Source organism: Chiroxiphia lanceolata, chromosome 6, assembly GCF_009829145.1.
Source record: "Chiroxiphia lanceolata isolate bChiLan1 chromosome 6, bChiLan1.pri, whole genome shotgun sequence".
In the NCBI taxonomy this organism is placed as follows: domain Eukaryota; kingdom Metazoa; phylum Chordata; class Aves; order Passeriformes; family Pipridae; genus Chiroxiphia; species Chiroxiphia lanceolata.
The window spans coordinates 42,103,020-42,120,027 of NC_045642.1; the positions used below are offsets into that span (position 1 = coordinate 42,103,020).

The 17,008-nt window shown below is 40.7% G+C and overlaps 1 protein-coding gene across 3 annotated transcripts in view; it reads left to right on the forward strand.

Moving 5' to 3' along the window:
• The window catches only part of ESRRB (estrogen related receptor beta), a 130,333-nt gene that overhangs the window by 43,939 nt on the left and 69,386 nt on the right, over positions 1 to 17,008 (forward strand). Inside the window, exon 1 of one of the 3 annotated variants that reach the window (XM_032690644.1) lies at positions 434 to 642. The exons of the other annotated variants lie outside the window; for them this stretch is intronic. Coding sequence (XP_032546535.1) covers positions 593 to 642 — 50 coding nt within the window. The 5' untranslated portion in view covers positions 434 to 592. Of the gene's footprint in view, positions 1 to 433; positions 643 to 17,008 lie in introns of those variants that run through there. 3 annotated transcript variants of the gene reach the window in all.

Sequence of the window (17,008 nt, forward strand, 5' to 3'; positions counted from 1 at the left end):
CCCGCGGCGGGACCGAGCTGGAGCTGCGATTCCGTGTCACGGGCGCTGCCGGCGGCCCCGCCGCCCTCGCTGCCGTACCGGGGCCAGCCCTGCTGGCGGCCCGCACTGCATCCCACCGCGCCCCAACTCCTCCGGCCTCGGCTCGCCCTCCTGCCGGGCAGGGGCTGCGCGGGCACCGCCGGTCGCGCTGCGGTGCCGGTGCCGGGTCCGGCGGCCCCCCCGGCCGTGCCTCCCCCAGCCGCCCTCCAAGCCCAGCCCCTGCGCGGGAGCCAATAGCCGCTCTGCCGTCTCCATCCGTCTCCCGGCGCTAATGCTACAGCGGGGCTCGGGGCGGCGAAATCCCCCGTGGCCGTGTCCTGCGCGCCGCCCGCCTCCTGCCGCCGTCAGTGTGTCCGCACGCGGGTGCGGGAGCGGAGCGGCGCTGCCTCCCGCCCCGCCGCTGGGCTCGGGCCGGCTTCTCTTCCCGGCGCTCCCCGCTCTCCCAGCCCACTGCAGTTTAGTTGTTCTCTTGTGTTTTTTCTTTCCCTTTTTTTTTCTTTCCTTCTTTTTTTTTTTTTTTTCTCCTCCAACTGGGAATGCTCAAACTGGACTGATGGACATTTCCGAGCTGTGCATCTCCGACCCGCTCGGCTACCACAACCAGTGAGTGTGCCGTGCCGCGACCGGGCGGGCCGGGGGCGCGCTGGGACTGGCGATGCGTCCCGCTGCGGGTGGGATGGGGCAGCGACCCCGCAGTCCCGCTGCCTTCCCTGCGGCAGAGCCGCCGCCTCCCGCCGCCGCGGGGCACCGCGTGTGCCGGGTGTGCGGAGCGGGCGGCCGCGGGCAGGGCAGGGCAGGGCAGGGCGCACCTCCGCGCCGGCAGGTGCGGCAGAGTCCGCGGAACAGCACTTGGGGCTGTGTCGGTATTTTGGTATGTTTCTTTCTTGCCGTGTAACTTCTCCCTCTAATGCTTCATCTCCTAGGAACAGGCAGCTAACAGTGAGCGCTGGCAGTCCTTTCTGCGCAGTTTTACTTTCCGTCTGTGCTAGGATTTTTATTCGATGAATTACTAGGTGCCTATAAAGAGATATGCATATAAAATTACACGAAGCAGATCCATTAAAGCACTGTATTTTATTTAAGAAGTCGGTTTTTCACCTGAAATGCCCTATGGAAATTCAGTTTCCTGCAGCTTACTCTTTGGATAGCCTGCCCGGGGAAAGAGTGGAGTGAGTCGGAGGGCTGGCAAGCAGACATCCCGAGCTGGGACCGGTGACTGATACCTTAGCACCTGCTACTGCTCTTTGTATTCCGAAGTAGGCTGTGCCTGGTAATGCTGTGTTTAAAATCACTTTAGCATGTTAAGTTTGGTTTGATCTTGTTGGGGAAGTTAGAAACAAGGCAAAACCTTCTCAGCGTTTGTATCCAGCTGACTGGAACAATTAATTTTAAATGCATTGCTCCTCTCCGATAAATCTCACCCCGAACAGAGTCCCCTTTTGTGTGTTTGCATGTTAATCCGTGTGTCACCTCTGCAGGTTTTGTGGTGTCATCAGAGGTGGGAATGAAGTAATTTTGCCTATTTCATTGCTTTTGTCTTAAGAACACATTGTATTTAGTAAAATCAAAATAATTTAGACCAAACAAATCCCCCACAAATACCACTCTTTCCTCATTTCAGCTTTTATTTGTCTTTCTGTCTCTTGTTTCCCAATATTCCATCTGTCTTTACAGTCATTTCTCCTTCCTTTAATCCCCAGCTTCCAGCAGTTTCATTAAAATGAGACTTAGTATTGTTAATAGAAATTAATAATCTAACCCTTGTGATTTTCTTTTCCCCACTGGTGCTTCACTTGTGGCTGCTCCATTTTGAATTAAAAATAAACAAACAATTTCTTAAGGGAAATGTGTTCTGTATGCTGCTGGGAGTCTTTAAAAATTAAGGCAAAAATAGAAAATGCATTTACCTTAATAAAAAAAAAAAAAAAAGAACAAAATGCCACAATCATAAGATAGATTTTCATCACTTACTCTATTGTCTCTTAACTTTTCCTTTTATTTTTTATACTTTTGTAATTGAGAAAAAGGACCTCAAACAACATGAAGATAGTAAGAAGTAATATGCATGTTATATTACGATTCACCCTTTTTACTTTTTCATGGGCTTTCAGTCAGCTCTCAGAAATGTCAGGAGCACCTTACCTGTATTCACAACTCTTTGGCTGCTGAGTAGACAGATGAAGGTGGCCCTGGGGGAAGTGCCACTGAGCCCCTATAGCTTTACAGTAGACAGAGAGTGCTGCTTTTTGAGATGAAGAACTGTTGGAGAGCTCTTTGTTTAAAGAATTGCTTGGTTCTGTGTGCCAACATACATTCTCTTGAACATTGTTGAGGTTGGGGCAGAAAGACTAGAGAAATAAAATGTAAAATATCTCAAGCTCAATTTTTTTTTTCTTTTCTTTTTTTCTTTTCTTTGTTTTTTTTTTTTTTTAATTAAAGGTGTACAGTGATGCAAGAAAGTCTGGAAAAAGTTACTGGGAGAAGTAAGCTGTGGGAAGCTTTAAAAATACAATATTATTTAAAGGTATATGTGCAGCATGTCAGGTACTGATTGGATTTACATTTGAGTTTTATTAAAGTTATATTTCACATTACATTCCAGTAGCTGAGGATAAGAGTTGGCCCGGTAAATATCCGTTTAGCCATCTTGTTCTGCCACTGTAACATAATTACATTGTGAACATACAGTGTAAATACAGGTGTTGCATTTGTGCCTATATCCCTAACTAGCTGTGTTAGCATATTATTCTTACTTTACTGATTTACTCTTCTGACTGCTAGCTATTGAAATTATTTTAATAGTTATTTTCCTTTTTTTGTAAATACTGCGTTTAATTCTGTGGATGGCAATTTTTGTCAAATTAAACCTTAAATTAGCAGTGAATTTAAGAACATTGCAAACTGGTTCTTCTTGTTTAGTTGTGTGTTAAGCGATAGGAAAAAACATGAAGAAGAGTAGAATGTCGGAAGAGAAGTGGATGTGGTCACTCAATACATGATCCATACAGTTCCCTGGAAAATGTATTTCACCTCACAATTATTGAAACAGAGAGAGAATGAACAAGGCAAAGGAGAGGAGAGGTGACTCCCTTCACCTTGGAGTTTGAGGAGATCTTAATTTTTTTTAAGAGTCAGACTCAAGAAGAGTCTGAACAAAAACTAAGCAAAATAATTCCTTACCTCTAATCCATTCTTCAGGTTTTGTATTTATCTTCCTAGAGCAGTGAAAGTTCCCTGTCCGTTGCCTGTGTGTGTTCTGAGTGATTACACCAGGAACCTGCAGAAGTTCTGTTTAGCAGGTTTTGTGGTTTCCTTCAGCGCAGGATCTTGCAAGGAGAGTATGAAAATGCATCTTGCTAATTTTGACCCTTTGTGCATGTGTTCTAAGGCTATGTATGTATTTAATTTCTTGCACAGAAATCCACTCTTTAGTTCACTACATTTTGGTACTGACCTTGGGGAGAATTATTCCTAGGGTAGGTGATACAGCTCCAAGGAAGAAGCTTTTGTATGAGTTCAAATTGGGAAACTAACTAACAAAGGCAAAGATTTGTACCTGCAGTTTGTCTCTCAGGTGAGGGCATATGGTGAGAATACATTAGTTACACTGTACTGACAATGTCTGTCTGCGGTACAGCAGGAAGGGAATGTGTGTGCAGACACCACAAATGTACACTGACATATAAAAGATGTGAATATATTCACACACAAACACATGTGTGCATCTGTAAATATTTATATGCAGGTAGATACACATGCATATGTTGTTGCATCTCTCTCACGCAAAGCTAAGGCTGTTTCAAAGGAGAGTGGAATATGGCATTTTTACTTTTCTGTATTAACTTCCACATCCCAGAGAATTTGCTTTTGCCTAGTTATAGTTGCCACCAGAAATTTTGATAGGACTGCCAAATTGCCATTTCTGTTTCTTATTAATATTCTACATGACAGACAGAAACTGACCAAGGAACCATCATGAAGGTAAAATCAAAACCACTGGCAAATGAGGGCATCCTGCCAGATGGTATGTCTCTCACACTGTTTCCTCTGATGTACAAGAAAGACATGTGAGCCACTGATGTAATAAAAATAAAAATTATTTTATGAAGAGAAGGAAAAAGTTGAAAGTAATAAATTACATATTAGAGAGAGAGACGGAAAGATATAACATTGGAATTTTAAGTCTGTGAAGGAGCAAATTCTGGCCCTGTGGCAGGAAATCTAAAAAGTTGCTGTCACTAACCCTAATGCATAGACTGAAGAAATGTGACTTGATTTCAGAGGTTAGTGGAAATCTCCATATTCTGTGAATGGGAGGAAATCTGAGTCAGAGAATATGAATGCGACTGTCTGCTCTGAATATCTTTAACAGGCTGGGAGAGGGGGGAGTTGTTAATTGGGAAGAACAGGAGGGAGTTGTTTGTTTTGTTGACAGAATAAACTGAAAAACCTCTGTAAGGGAATTGTTGTAGGTACTGAGTTTCTGACAAGGTTCCCATTGTAAAATGGGGTCTCAGTACACTAAGTTTAGTGAGGCTGATGAGTAAATCGGTACCTTTAAAGTATTTATATTAACTTTTCCCTCCTCTTCTAATTCCACTTGTAAAAGTAAACATGATCTAATCATTATCAATTATTGAGAAATATGGAAAGATCAATATATTTAAAAAATAGGATTTTTTTTTCATTTTATTGATTTGAAGTAATCAATAAATATTGCATTTAGCCTGAAAGGGGAAAGACTTCGGAGAGATTGAATCAGAGAAAGTTGCTGTGATAGAGATTTCACATCTTGTTTTCTTCCTCTCCAAGAGAACATTCCTCTACTTTCTGTGCCCTTTCTGCTGTTATTTCCTAGCCCTGTTTCTGTGCTGTCACTACTGCTCTGAATTTCATGTTGTTTGAAAATGCCTGTACTCTTCAAGTAATTTCAGTTCAGTAAGAAGTTTTGTGCATTGTGTGAGTGGGTCTCTTTTTCAGGGTTCGAAGGATACAAATTCTCTTGGGGAATAGAAAAAGGGAGAAGGTAAAAGGTTTAAACCTGAGAGTATACGAACTTTATGGGTTCCATACACTCTCCTAAGAGTGTAAAATGCCTAAGAGAGATTTAATTAAGAAAAGAAATAGTAAAAGTAGAAAAAAGTGGTGACAAAGCTTGGCTATAAAAGCCAAAGTCCTTTCCCCAACTTATTTTAACTTATGCTTCTTGGTTTAGGAGTTGTAGCAGCAGCTAGTGTTGCATGTCAACGATTCCAGTGTAGACTGCAGAGACGGGAAAATTCTTCCCAGTCGGACCTGTTCTTTATTCCATAGAGCTACTGGTGGTAACATTACAACCAGGGAACACAAAAGAATTTTTAGTTTGTGCAGTGAGAGCAAGTAAATCTAGTATCAGTCCAGAACCCAGCAGTGAGCTTCCTAGGTAATGCTGCTATAGAAACTGGGGGGAAAAGGGGGAAAAAAATCAGAGTTTCCACGGCAAACTGTGAGTCAGATAGTTGTTTGTTTGGTGAAGGGACTTAACAAAGAAGATATTAGCAGTACACAGCTACGGTGACCTTGCCAAAAAAAAAAACCAAACCAAAAAACTTGATTTCTTTCTGTCTTCCTGGCATTGGCTGCATTTGAGTTGTGAATGTAGCAATTTCTATGTAGCTTGCATGTGTAAAGTGCTTTGCGCCTGTCATCGGGAACAGAACATAATTTAATATTATTTATTAGTAATAGCTATTGACCTGGTGAGTTTTACTTCTTAGGAATTAAATTGTAGTAACTTATTCTTTGCATTTATTTCTATCCTTACTGTGCTGCCTCTCTCTAAAGCTTTGCCCTGTCTCTTCAGAGCAATAGACATGCCCATAAAACGATGCTTGCAGCTGGAGCACAGTGCACTTGGATTCTTCCAGTGCTTGAGAGTCTGGCTGCTGGCAGTGACTGTCCGTGAGGAGAAACATGTCTGCTCAAGGTGGAACACACTGTATAATAATATATTTGTCATGTTTGTAATTGCAAATGTAATTAGCAAACAAGCTCTGGGGGATTGAGGCCTTGAAACTTTCACTGCACATCATTTGACCCTATCTTGACTGGACCAGGGCTTGTATGTTACCGTTAACCCTTGCTGTTCTTGCAGAGAAATGTTCCTTCTAATCTGACTGCTGCTAAGTTTCCTGTCTTCCTCCATGCCCCCACTCCGACCCCTCCTTTTTTCTTTGGCTATGAGCAGCATTGTACCTGTATTTGCTTATACCTTCTTTTATTGTAATAGCAAATGCTTACGTTCCTCCTGTGACACGTGCACTAATATTTCCTCTCCTAGCACTTCTGACACAGTCTGGAAAGCATTCTACAATGCCCTTTGTGAAGAGCACTGTGTACCAGTAAGTGCTTTTGCATACTGAGCTGTTCAGTGCATTCCGATCACCACAGGCAACGTTACTACTCAGTGCCCCTTGCACTTCGCAGAGACAACTTGTGAAAAGCAGGTGGCAAGCTGTTATCACACAACCTGCGATGGCTCTCTGTCCCTGCTGAGCTGGAATTTTCTTGCACTCCTTTTCTGAATGGGGGAGGAATAAATATCTAACAAATCCTGTTCACTTTGTGGAATCCTGGTAAATCTCAGTCTAGTCACCCTTAGCATGACTTTTTTGTCCTACAAAGAATATTCCTGATTTAGTGAACAATAATTTAGGATTTAATGAACAACACAGAATCTGTTCATAAGGTCACAAACCTATGTGTGCATCGGAAGCTAAAAGGGGCTACTTTGCTTTTTCATGTGAATATTGTCTTTTTTTCTTTTTGGATTTCAAGATAGGACTTAAAATGCAATAAAATTTGTGATAGGACTGTTCTTGTTTTGGACAGAGTTTTATTTATTTTTGCATTTTTATGTACGTGAAATAAAATAGGTTAGAGTGGGGTGGCTGTTTTTATACAATTTTTTTGTCATGACTGTAAGGACATCTTGCAAATATTGCATCCTGTTGAAGGCTTGGAAGGAAAAGGAAGCCTATTCCAATTTCTTCTTGGTGGGGTAAGAGCCTCTGAGTTCCCCTCCTTTCAGTCCAAATTTTCCTTTTCCATTCCCAGATATTGTGCTTGATTTATCATGTATTTTAAGAGTCATATATTTTTCTTAAATTAAAATAGCCTATAATGTGAGTGATGGAATTGGGACCTCCAGCTTAAACTATCCTGTATAACAGGAGAAAATTTCTTACAGCACCTTTTGTTTTGAATTGATTGTCTGTATTTTACTGCAGCTGGTTTTACTTGAAAATTACTTCTTGCTGTGTGTCTGCTGGTCTGAAAGGCTGTTTGTACATACGGCATATTTAGAAGTGTTATTTTCTAGTTTCTTCTCCTTTTTCTCATGGCACTTTAAAGTTGCTTTCGTAATAATGGCCTTCAATCTCCGGTGATGGAGCCGTCACTGTGAACAATGCTGGTGAGTGTATTGTCTCAATGTCCTTTCACTCAAGACAAAGGTCAAAAGAACAGCTTTAAAAAAATGTTCAATTCTCCTGTTATGATTTTGCATATGAAGATGATAATTTTAAGAATGTGTAAGCACTTGGTTGAAAATAAGACAGAAATACAATTTTCTATCAGCGGCCACAAATACTTTTTTTTTTTTTTTTGATGTACTGACATGAATGATTACAAACCAAATTTCTCACTGAGATTTACATAATTTTATATATTAAAAAATTAAACAGCTGAAGGACACTAAAGAGTTATTCTTCAACAGATTTTATTTTTCCAAAATCTTCTATGTTGTTTTTGGTTTTATTCAGTCAAGCTGACAAGTTTCTAATTCTCAGACATATTATTTGTTTCCTGATTTAAGAAATTATACTTATCTAGATGAGTTTTTCACAGATAGGGCAACATAGCAGCAGAGAACATAGGATGTTACTGATTTCGGGGATTTGTTTAAAATTTATTTTTGATGCACATAACCAGAATTAACCAATACACATTTTAAATGTGTACATTTTCTACATGCTTTGTTTTTTATTTTTAAAACAACCTTTGATTCATAGAGCAATTTTGAGGAGTTGCTCTCATTTTATTTTTATTTTTTTCCAGAGCATGTATAGCATATGATTGTCATCTAGTTTTAACAGTTCAGAAAGTGCTGTAGGGGAAGAGCGATTTAATTCTTTGGAACACACAAATTCAGTCTTTCTTCAGTTCCTTTTCAGACATATAGGATGTTGCTTCTGCTTTTCTCTTTAAGAGTTTAATTCAGTTTCTTCATAGTTTTTGCATTTCTGTTGATGGGTTTTTTTGGTTTTTTTTGTCATTTTTGGAGACTAAAGGGGTAATGGTACAGGGAGACACTTGAAACATTCTCCTATAATTCTAAAAGCTTTGGTGCGCACTGCCTGACACTTTAGTAGGCAATTTTTGTTACCTGATTCATCAGTAGTGCAAAGGTATCTGGCTGGATCAGGGCTCTCTAGACACCTGTGTTAAACAGCGGCTTCCAAGCAATGATGTGCAGCCTGCAATGCAGCCTAACCAGGGATTGGGGTAGGGAGGGGACCATAGCTGTCTGATATAGTTGAAACTCACCTTCAAAGCCAAGGAAATGCTGACATGGAAATTTGCATTTTGGTGCCTGGGCATTGTGAAGAATGATGACTTTACCTCCTGTGGGTTCTCTTTGCCTTAATAGATTGTAGCAACTATGACCTTATGAAAACAATGTTTAAATGTATCATGTGTCCGTATGTAGAATTTACATCGATGATGCCAGATGCATCTCCTTTGGAATAATTGATACAAGTTGCGTAGGGGCACCAAGCACACTGTAGAGGACTAGAATGCATCGAAGTAGGAGAGAAAAGAGTTTCCTTGCCTACAGAGATCTGTAAGTGCATGAATAAATGTCTGTTGGAGGGTGTACACCCTTAATTATACATACTTGTGCCTATACTATGAATTAAAAGAACGTGCATGTATATGAACTATATAATTTTATGTATAACCAAGTGTTCATTCAATATTGCATAGTACTATTTCACTTATCTGTATGTCTCCTGTTAGGCATATGCAAGCCTTTCTGCATGTGGTTGCATATTTCTGTGTGTATTAGTGTATAAATGTATATAAAAAAATAAGGATAGGTAAGTCTGTCTTCATCACAAGGTTGTTCTGAGTCTTTATTAATTAAAGTTTGTAAATCTGTTCATAGCCTTACATAGAAGGTGTTTTGTAAATGTAAAATGCTGTACATACCATATAGAACATTTGTGCTTAAAAAAACAATTGGATGTTTCTCTTGGAATATATATAATTATGGATTATGTAGGGTTAGGTGCTACTAAATAACTGCAGTTAGATCTGTTTATAAATCAATGAATTGGTGATTTTTAAAGAGGAACAGAGATTTTCTTTAAACAAAGTATCAGAGAGTAATTTAAAAACAGTATGCAAACATACATCCAGCTATAACATTGTCCAGATAAAGATGGGGTCATGTGCCATAGCCATAAAACAAATTCCAAATCACTGACTTTTATCTATTTATTTAATTTTTGGTTATTTTGGAAACTTTTTTTTTAATGTGATTTTGGTTTGGTAAGACACAAAACATAGTGTGCTTCCCCTTATGGAATTGTATCTTAAAAGGTTATTTGATTATGAGATATTTTGGTTTTTTTTTTTGTTTCATCACGTACAGTGTTTCTGACTATTGTCTTTTTATTCTTTTTATAAGTGTTTTTTATTTTCCAACAGAGCAGTTCTTTTTTTTTTTTCCTAGCAATTACAGTTAGGGGGCTGTCATTATAGAGGAACTATAAGCCCTAATCTCTGCCCATGATCATTACTTCTCTAATAATATGGACCGTCTTTGTTGAAATTTCCCTTCTCAATTTCCTATTCTAAGATAGATTTTTTTTTTTAAATATGAACAAATTTAATTCCACAGCCTTTTTAAAATAACATTATTATGAAACAAGAACAAAAGCTCTTACAGTACAGTGATGTGATATCTATACATGTTTTAATACACTAATTTTCCTTAGAATTTTCCCTCGGGTGTTTAGGGAAAAACAGATTCAAGTGTGTGTGTCCCCCCCCACTTTAATTGTTGGTTGAAAGAAATAAAAATAGCTGCTTTAGGCTGGTTTACTTTTTCAACATACTATCACTTTGCTTCAGTCTCTGCAAAATGTTATAGATTCAATTCCCCTGTTGGACCAAGAGTTAAAAATTAATTCATGAATAATAAAAGCCAATCAGTCTTGTTGAGTTTAAAAAGGATTAGAAGAAAGGTTTTTGTACAGAAGCAGTTATATATCTTGGTGGTGATGTTGTTGGACTAATAGGTATTGTACTAGGTCCCACTGGTTATCTGATAAAGGTAACTGATTTGCAAATAGGATTGTTATCCTGATGACTAACGAGTTTAATATTGGATGGATTAAAAGAGGTTGGGTGACTGGTGTCTTTTAAAAGTTCTTGACTCCCTCTTCTGAGACAATTATTTGATTCAGATGCATAGATTGGAAAGGGACCAGGTAAATACATACTATGAAAAAACCGTTCACGCCATCCTAATACAGCTGGAATTTTCAAGGAGAGTTATCTCCTGCGGGGACCGAATTCCACTGAGTGTCAGTAGTGGGGAGCTGCCCGTAATGCACTGAGAGGCCTGTACAGACATCAGGCTATCCTGTGCTCAAAGTGTGTAACTTATAGAAGGTGGGCACAGAAAAACTCATGAATCCCTCAAAAGAGTTGGAGGATTTCACACAAAGTTTTGTGATGTAAAATGCCCTGTCCCTACACAGATCTGCTCTGTAGCACTGGATAGAGGAGATGGAAGTAGGAGACATGGCTTCGGGGGAAGGAGGGCATCCAGAGTGATGGAGATCTCAATTTTTTTTTTTTTAAAGGATTCAGAGCTAAAGGCAGAATTTAAGGGAAAGCCAGTGGACAAAGATGGCTTGTTCAGGAACAGTGCTTGAGCCTGACATGAAGTATAGGTGCAGCGCAGTTAGGTGGAGGTTTGGAGAAGGGAGAAAGAGGACATGGCATCATGGGCAATAGAGGAACAGATACATATTTCAAATATCTGTTCCATAAGAGCTTCTTAGGATTGCAGACCCTCAGTAAGAAAAGCGACAAATTGTCCTCGTGTATGAAGAGTTCGCTGTTGCTCAGCTTAAGAGCCACAGCATCTCTCTCTTTCAGCTGTCGTTGTGGGAAAATTTGTAATTAGAGGATCTTTGTGAGGTTAAAGACAGTGATATTCAGCCTGCAGGTGACTGCTGTTACATTTGGGTAGAAATAAAGGCAGCATAGAGAGAAGTGTCCATCTTTTCAAAGAACAGTGTTGCTTCCTTCAGTGAAGGACGGTCCAGTGGCTTTGCCTCCAACTGCCCACTGCTCTAGCGCAGATAGGAGCTGAAAGAGCTCTGCAGCCATCTGCAGGGCTCTGCCGACAGTGCGCCGGGTTGCAAAGGGGGCTGCAGGGCCTGCCTGGAGAGCAGCCATTGCACCTTTCTATTCCTAGGCCACATCTTTGAAAATGTTCAAATTACTCTGTCCTCTAAACGTACATGTGGGTTTCTCCTGGGCATCTTGGCAGTGCTCTCATTACTGCATTAAGAGAGAGTTTCCATGTTCATGGACATCGTGGAGCCTCTAGGAAGACACTGTCATCCCTGTCGTGTCCTACTCTGCACACTCCTTTCAGCATCTTACTAGTATAAGTTTGGACGCTGTCACCATGTCCCCTGCAGAGTGATTCCACAGTCTATGAAGATCTCATGGTGAAGAATTTTAATAGGGAAAGAGAAACCTTAGTGTTTCACATATGAGTTTCATGCAGTCTTTGAAAAATGCATTAATCTTTACTACGGCATCATTTGTGTATTTGTGCACTGTTTCCTAAATAAAGCGATCTTTTGCTTTCTCACAGAATCACAGAATGGTTGAGGTTGGATGGGACCTCTGGAGGTCATCTGGTCCAACCCCTTGCTCAAGCAGGACCATCTAGAGCTGATTGCTCAGGATCAGGTCCAGACAGCTTTTGAATATCTCCACGATGGGTGACTCAACAACCTCTCTGGGCAACCTGTGCAAGTGCTTGATCACCCATCACAGTTAAAAATGTTTGCTTATGTTCAGAAAGACACTACTATATTTCAGTTCATACCTTCATACTGTGTTCTTTGAGGTTTTTTACCTTATACTTGAGTTTACCCAATTGTTTTATGGAGTCTAAAATTTCTATCTAGTTTGTCAGTCTCTTCCTAATAAAGTGACACACAGAAATGAATGTGGAAGAGAAGTATCCCCTTCCTGGTTCCCTGGGAGTATAAGTGTGTCATTGACAACTGAATTGCTGGGCTCTTGCAGCCTGAGTTAAGAATGAAAGGTATGTTGTCTTAAATTTACAGTTGGTTCATCAAAAGCATCTATTGTGTCTCATTAGGAGATACAGAAATTTCTCATTTAGTTTAGATTATAACTTACCCACATCACAGTATGATGAATACATTCAGATATTGGTTTTAAATATCCTCTTTATCTTTTTCTTAGTCAGTAGCTGGTTTATCAACTGGTTTATCAGCTACCCTCTCTTTTCTTAACAGGATAAATAAATAGCAATGAGCAACAACTAAATGCAGATTTAAAAGGAACAGTCCAATTATTTGAGGGTTGCCATTGTTCTGATCCCTGTTCTCAATCCTCATTGTCTCTAGTTTCTTCTGGGAGAATGACGTCTGAGTGGTCCCACTGTAGCTTTGGTACATCACCAATGTCAGAGTTAGGAGAAGGATTTGACACTGTTCATGATGTGGACTACTGAACCAGAGAATAAACCTTTCAATAGCCATACAGAAAAGTCTTTGAGGATAATGCCATATTAAAATGACTTTGACTGTGATAGAAAACCTTCTCTCTGTAATAATGTAGTCAGTACCTGCTGCCTTCTAGAAGCGACTACTGTGCTAACAGGTTCTGTTTTACTCGCAGCAATAGGCAATTTATACCAGATTACTTCATCTTCTGAGAGCAGCTAACAACCATGAAATGCTGTCACTGCTGTTGAAGGAAGAGGCTAGTGTTGAGAATTTATATGGGAAACTAGACAATCAGAAGCCACAATATGAAGAAACCATCTACAAGCTTTGAGTGTGTTTGGAACTTTCTTTTTAGAACTGTCTTCTAAGGTACTTTGAATATAAGTCTGCTGTCATTTTTGCTTGCATAAATGACAAGTAACTGTGAATATAGATGGCCTACACCAATGTAAAACTGGCACAAGATTAATAGTAGGCCATTCAGTTTAACATCATAGTAGAAGAAGATATACCTGGAACCAATATAAACATCACGTTGAAGTGGGAGGACAGGAACCAACTAAAGCTTTGTATTGGAATGGCAGAAACAAGTGATTTTCCTTCCATAAAACTCTGCCAGGTGCTGTTACTGCCTCAGATCACTGGCTGCTTCTTTCAGAGTTCAGGTTTCATGCTTCTAATGCATAAAATGATTCTTTCAGCCCTTTGGGAAAAATAAGGAGTATGTTGGAGAAAGCTACCTAGTGGTATTTGGGGAGCAGTTTGATGCATTGCTAAAACGCACAGAGGACAAAATGCCAAATGAGGTGTGAGAGGAGGTGAAGTGTGAACTCGCTGAAGTTGCAAGGAATATTATTGGGATAAAAACACAGCAGAGGTGAGTAAAGGAGGACTCTGAAGAAACATTCCAGCACGTGGAGAATTCCAGAGATCTCCAGAGGAGAATGGCCTTTGCCAAATTTATGAGGATGAAAGCCATGGAAGAAGGCCTGTGCAAAGGAGAAAGAAGACTGCAACAGGATAGCTGGGAAGAAGAGACCTGACTCTGGTTTCAAGCTCCTTTTAAGGTATCTATATAATGCCTTCAAACTGAGCAGCAATTGCATCTTTATAGCAATAGATAAAATCAAAATCAAGAAAAAGAAGAAGGCAAATGTAACAGAGAAATCTAAGAGGAAATCTAAGTTTAGTGCCATCTGATTCTGTAGAATCCTGATAACTATGATGCTGCAAGGAAATGCAGAATGCAATGCCAAACAATACTCTACTTCTCTACACAAGAGATCCAAAGGAGAGTTCATGATTCAGAATGATCTTGAGCATTTTGAATTGCAAATGGTATACTTCCACTGGACACCGTTCGAGCTGTATTTGATCGTGAGCTGGGAAAAGGATGAGCAAGGGTAGAATCTGTGTCATGAAGCTTGAGATCAGACTGGGGTGAAGCAATGATGGTTGAAAAGCCAAGGTCAGAAGTCCAGTCACTGTGGCTGCATCTTGACATGTGACTAAGGTTTTTGTCTGACATGTGTTAGGAAACATTTATTTCTCACCCCTTTCTCATTTAACTTACTGAGCATTCACAGAAAATTCACAGGCAGTACTTCCTGCAAAAAGCTGGAATTTAAATGCAACAGCTTTAGGAGGTGTCATAGAGGAGGAAGAAAGATTTTGCTAGCACATGCACAAGTTTCTATTGCTAAAATTGAATGAGAGTTGGCTTTAAAATTGGGGTCAAACCTTGCAAAACTATTGCTTTGTTTCTTTCCCAGCTTTTTAATGCAGTATGCGCTGTACGACCACTGCACTGAAAGTGGACTTTATTTCACATTTGCAGACTGTCTTCTTTTGTCTTTCTGCTACAAATCGAAAGCTGTCAGCAGCATCCTTGTGAGGTGAGGAAGAGGCACATATGTAGAGCTTGCCCACACAAACACACAGGTCCCTTCCACCTGACAGACCCATCATGGCCCCTGTCACTGGCTGAAAGCACAGCCTGGCTCCTGAACCCGTTGTGGGGAACCTAAAAGCCAGGTGGTGCTGGGAGCAAATTGCACTGGGAGAGGTGATGAGACATAGAGCAGTGGGATATTTCAGAGAGAAAAGGAGCTTTGAAATGGAGCTGATTTGTGTAATGTTGGGGGGGGCCTGAAGAAAGAGAACTGTTCTCTTGGGATGAAGAGATTTGTTACAGTGTGTTTAGCGTGCCTGCAACTAGAGAAGAAAGATGCACATTAGGAGCTGCTAGGAGGCCTGTGCTGCACTTCTGCTCCGAGGGAGTGAAGGCGGCAGGAATGACACACTGCTGTGAGGTAGAATGGAAGTGGAGTCCTGTGCTTCAGTGAGGCAAGTTAGAGCAATACTGGCTTGGCATGGAAGAAGGAAAAGCTTAGCTGACCTTTTTATTTGAGGTAGAGATATTACAGAATGTTTCCTTAGGAAAAAGCTCACAGTTGGTGAGCTGGAAAAGAGGGGGACTGGGGACTACCACCAATTTTAAAAAAATTTCTGGCCTGTACTACTGGCCACTGCTGGCTATTCATATGGTTTCAAATCTTTATGCTGTGTTGCAGGATTATAGGTTGCTTACCTGTTGCCTGTCTTGCCTGCTTGTTGGCCCCTGCACTGTGGTGCAGGGGATGGTTTCACTTTCTCCCAACTTTTACTTTTCTCTGAAGTCCTTTCTGCTGATTGGTATGGGGGGAACAGAGAACAGCACATGGCAAACCTCTTCAACTTGAGAAGTTCATGGTGGCTCTTCACTGTTGTGGAGTCCTTGCTCTAGAAATTGTACATAGAGAGGGGGAAGAAAAGGAAGGTTATGTGTTTTACCTGGTTTTGAGGAATACTTTGCATTGATATTCATATAAATACTTCATATTCCAATGAACATAAGGAGAATTTCATGGTGTCTGCCTTCTACTTCTTGATGTAAAATAAGTTGCTACCTCACCTACGTGCCTTATGCATGCAACCTTTACACATCTCTTGTGTGTGTCCAGCTGTACTAAAGCAAGCAAGGATATCTTCTGTGAAGCTTCATCTCTGTTACAGGAGAAGCTTCTTGCTGAACTGAGTCTCAGAACATCTCCTCGGCCTAAAGAAGGTGCTGTCAGGATGGTTCCTGTAAAGGTAGTACATAAAACAACATAAACATGAAGCTACAGGAGTGTGAATGTGTTAAATCCGTGAGAGAGTTCCAGGAGGAGATATAGATTTGGGACTGGGGCTTTTGAGCCAAACATTTATTTGAAGTGTCATCCAGATTAAAAGGTACTTTGTGGAGGTTGGTTGAACAGCATTTGTTCTGAGAACGTACAGTTTTAATGGACAGGGAGCAATGTAGTGCTGGAAAAGAGAGTCTTCCACCTCAGAAATTAGTTTTGGAAAAGTTAGTCCATGACATTGCTTAAACAAGGTTGTTGCCTATCCCCTGCTTTCTGCAAGGTGTTAAAGGAGCAAAGTGAAAGAACTTCACAGGCATAGGAGGTAGAAGGTGAGCCTTGTTTCTATGAGTGGTGCTGGACCTCTGTCAGACATGTCCTTTTCATGATGTGCATTCTGACATTTCCTTATCACTTAGGTAGCAAGGACGTATCTTTTGCCTCCAGCAACCCAGCTTCCAGGATGGAGTAAATATTGCTTTGTGGCCAAAGGGACCTGTTAGCCTCCAGGATACACAAAATAGCAGCACTCAGAAAAATTAGCAGCAGTAAAAGTACATTATACAATTCATCAATCTTTTGTTTTCAACACTGAAGCAATGCTACTCGGGGCACATTGGTTACACCAGGGTCAGCATTTTCATTAGGTGATCCCTGGTTCTCTATCCTCATCTCAGCGCCCGTTCCCAGGGGTGCAGCAGAATTGCTTCCAGCAGCGGGTGCAGGCAGTTGCCTGGCATGGGTGAGTGAGACTGGGAGCAGCCACCCAGTTCTAGGCAGCGTGAAAAATCAGAGGCAGTTAGGTACGAGTAAAAATATTATAAGTTTCCCTGGTGTCAGCACAGGCCAGTTCTGATTTTAAAAATGAAATATGGCAGCTAATTAATCTAGATCACAGCTTAATCGCCTGTGGTGGGTTTTAAAAAAAACATTTTTGTGTGAATTTAGCACTCATGAAAGTGAGAGGCTGGA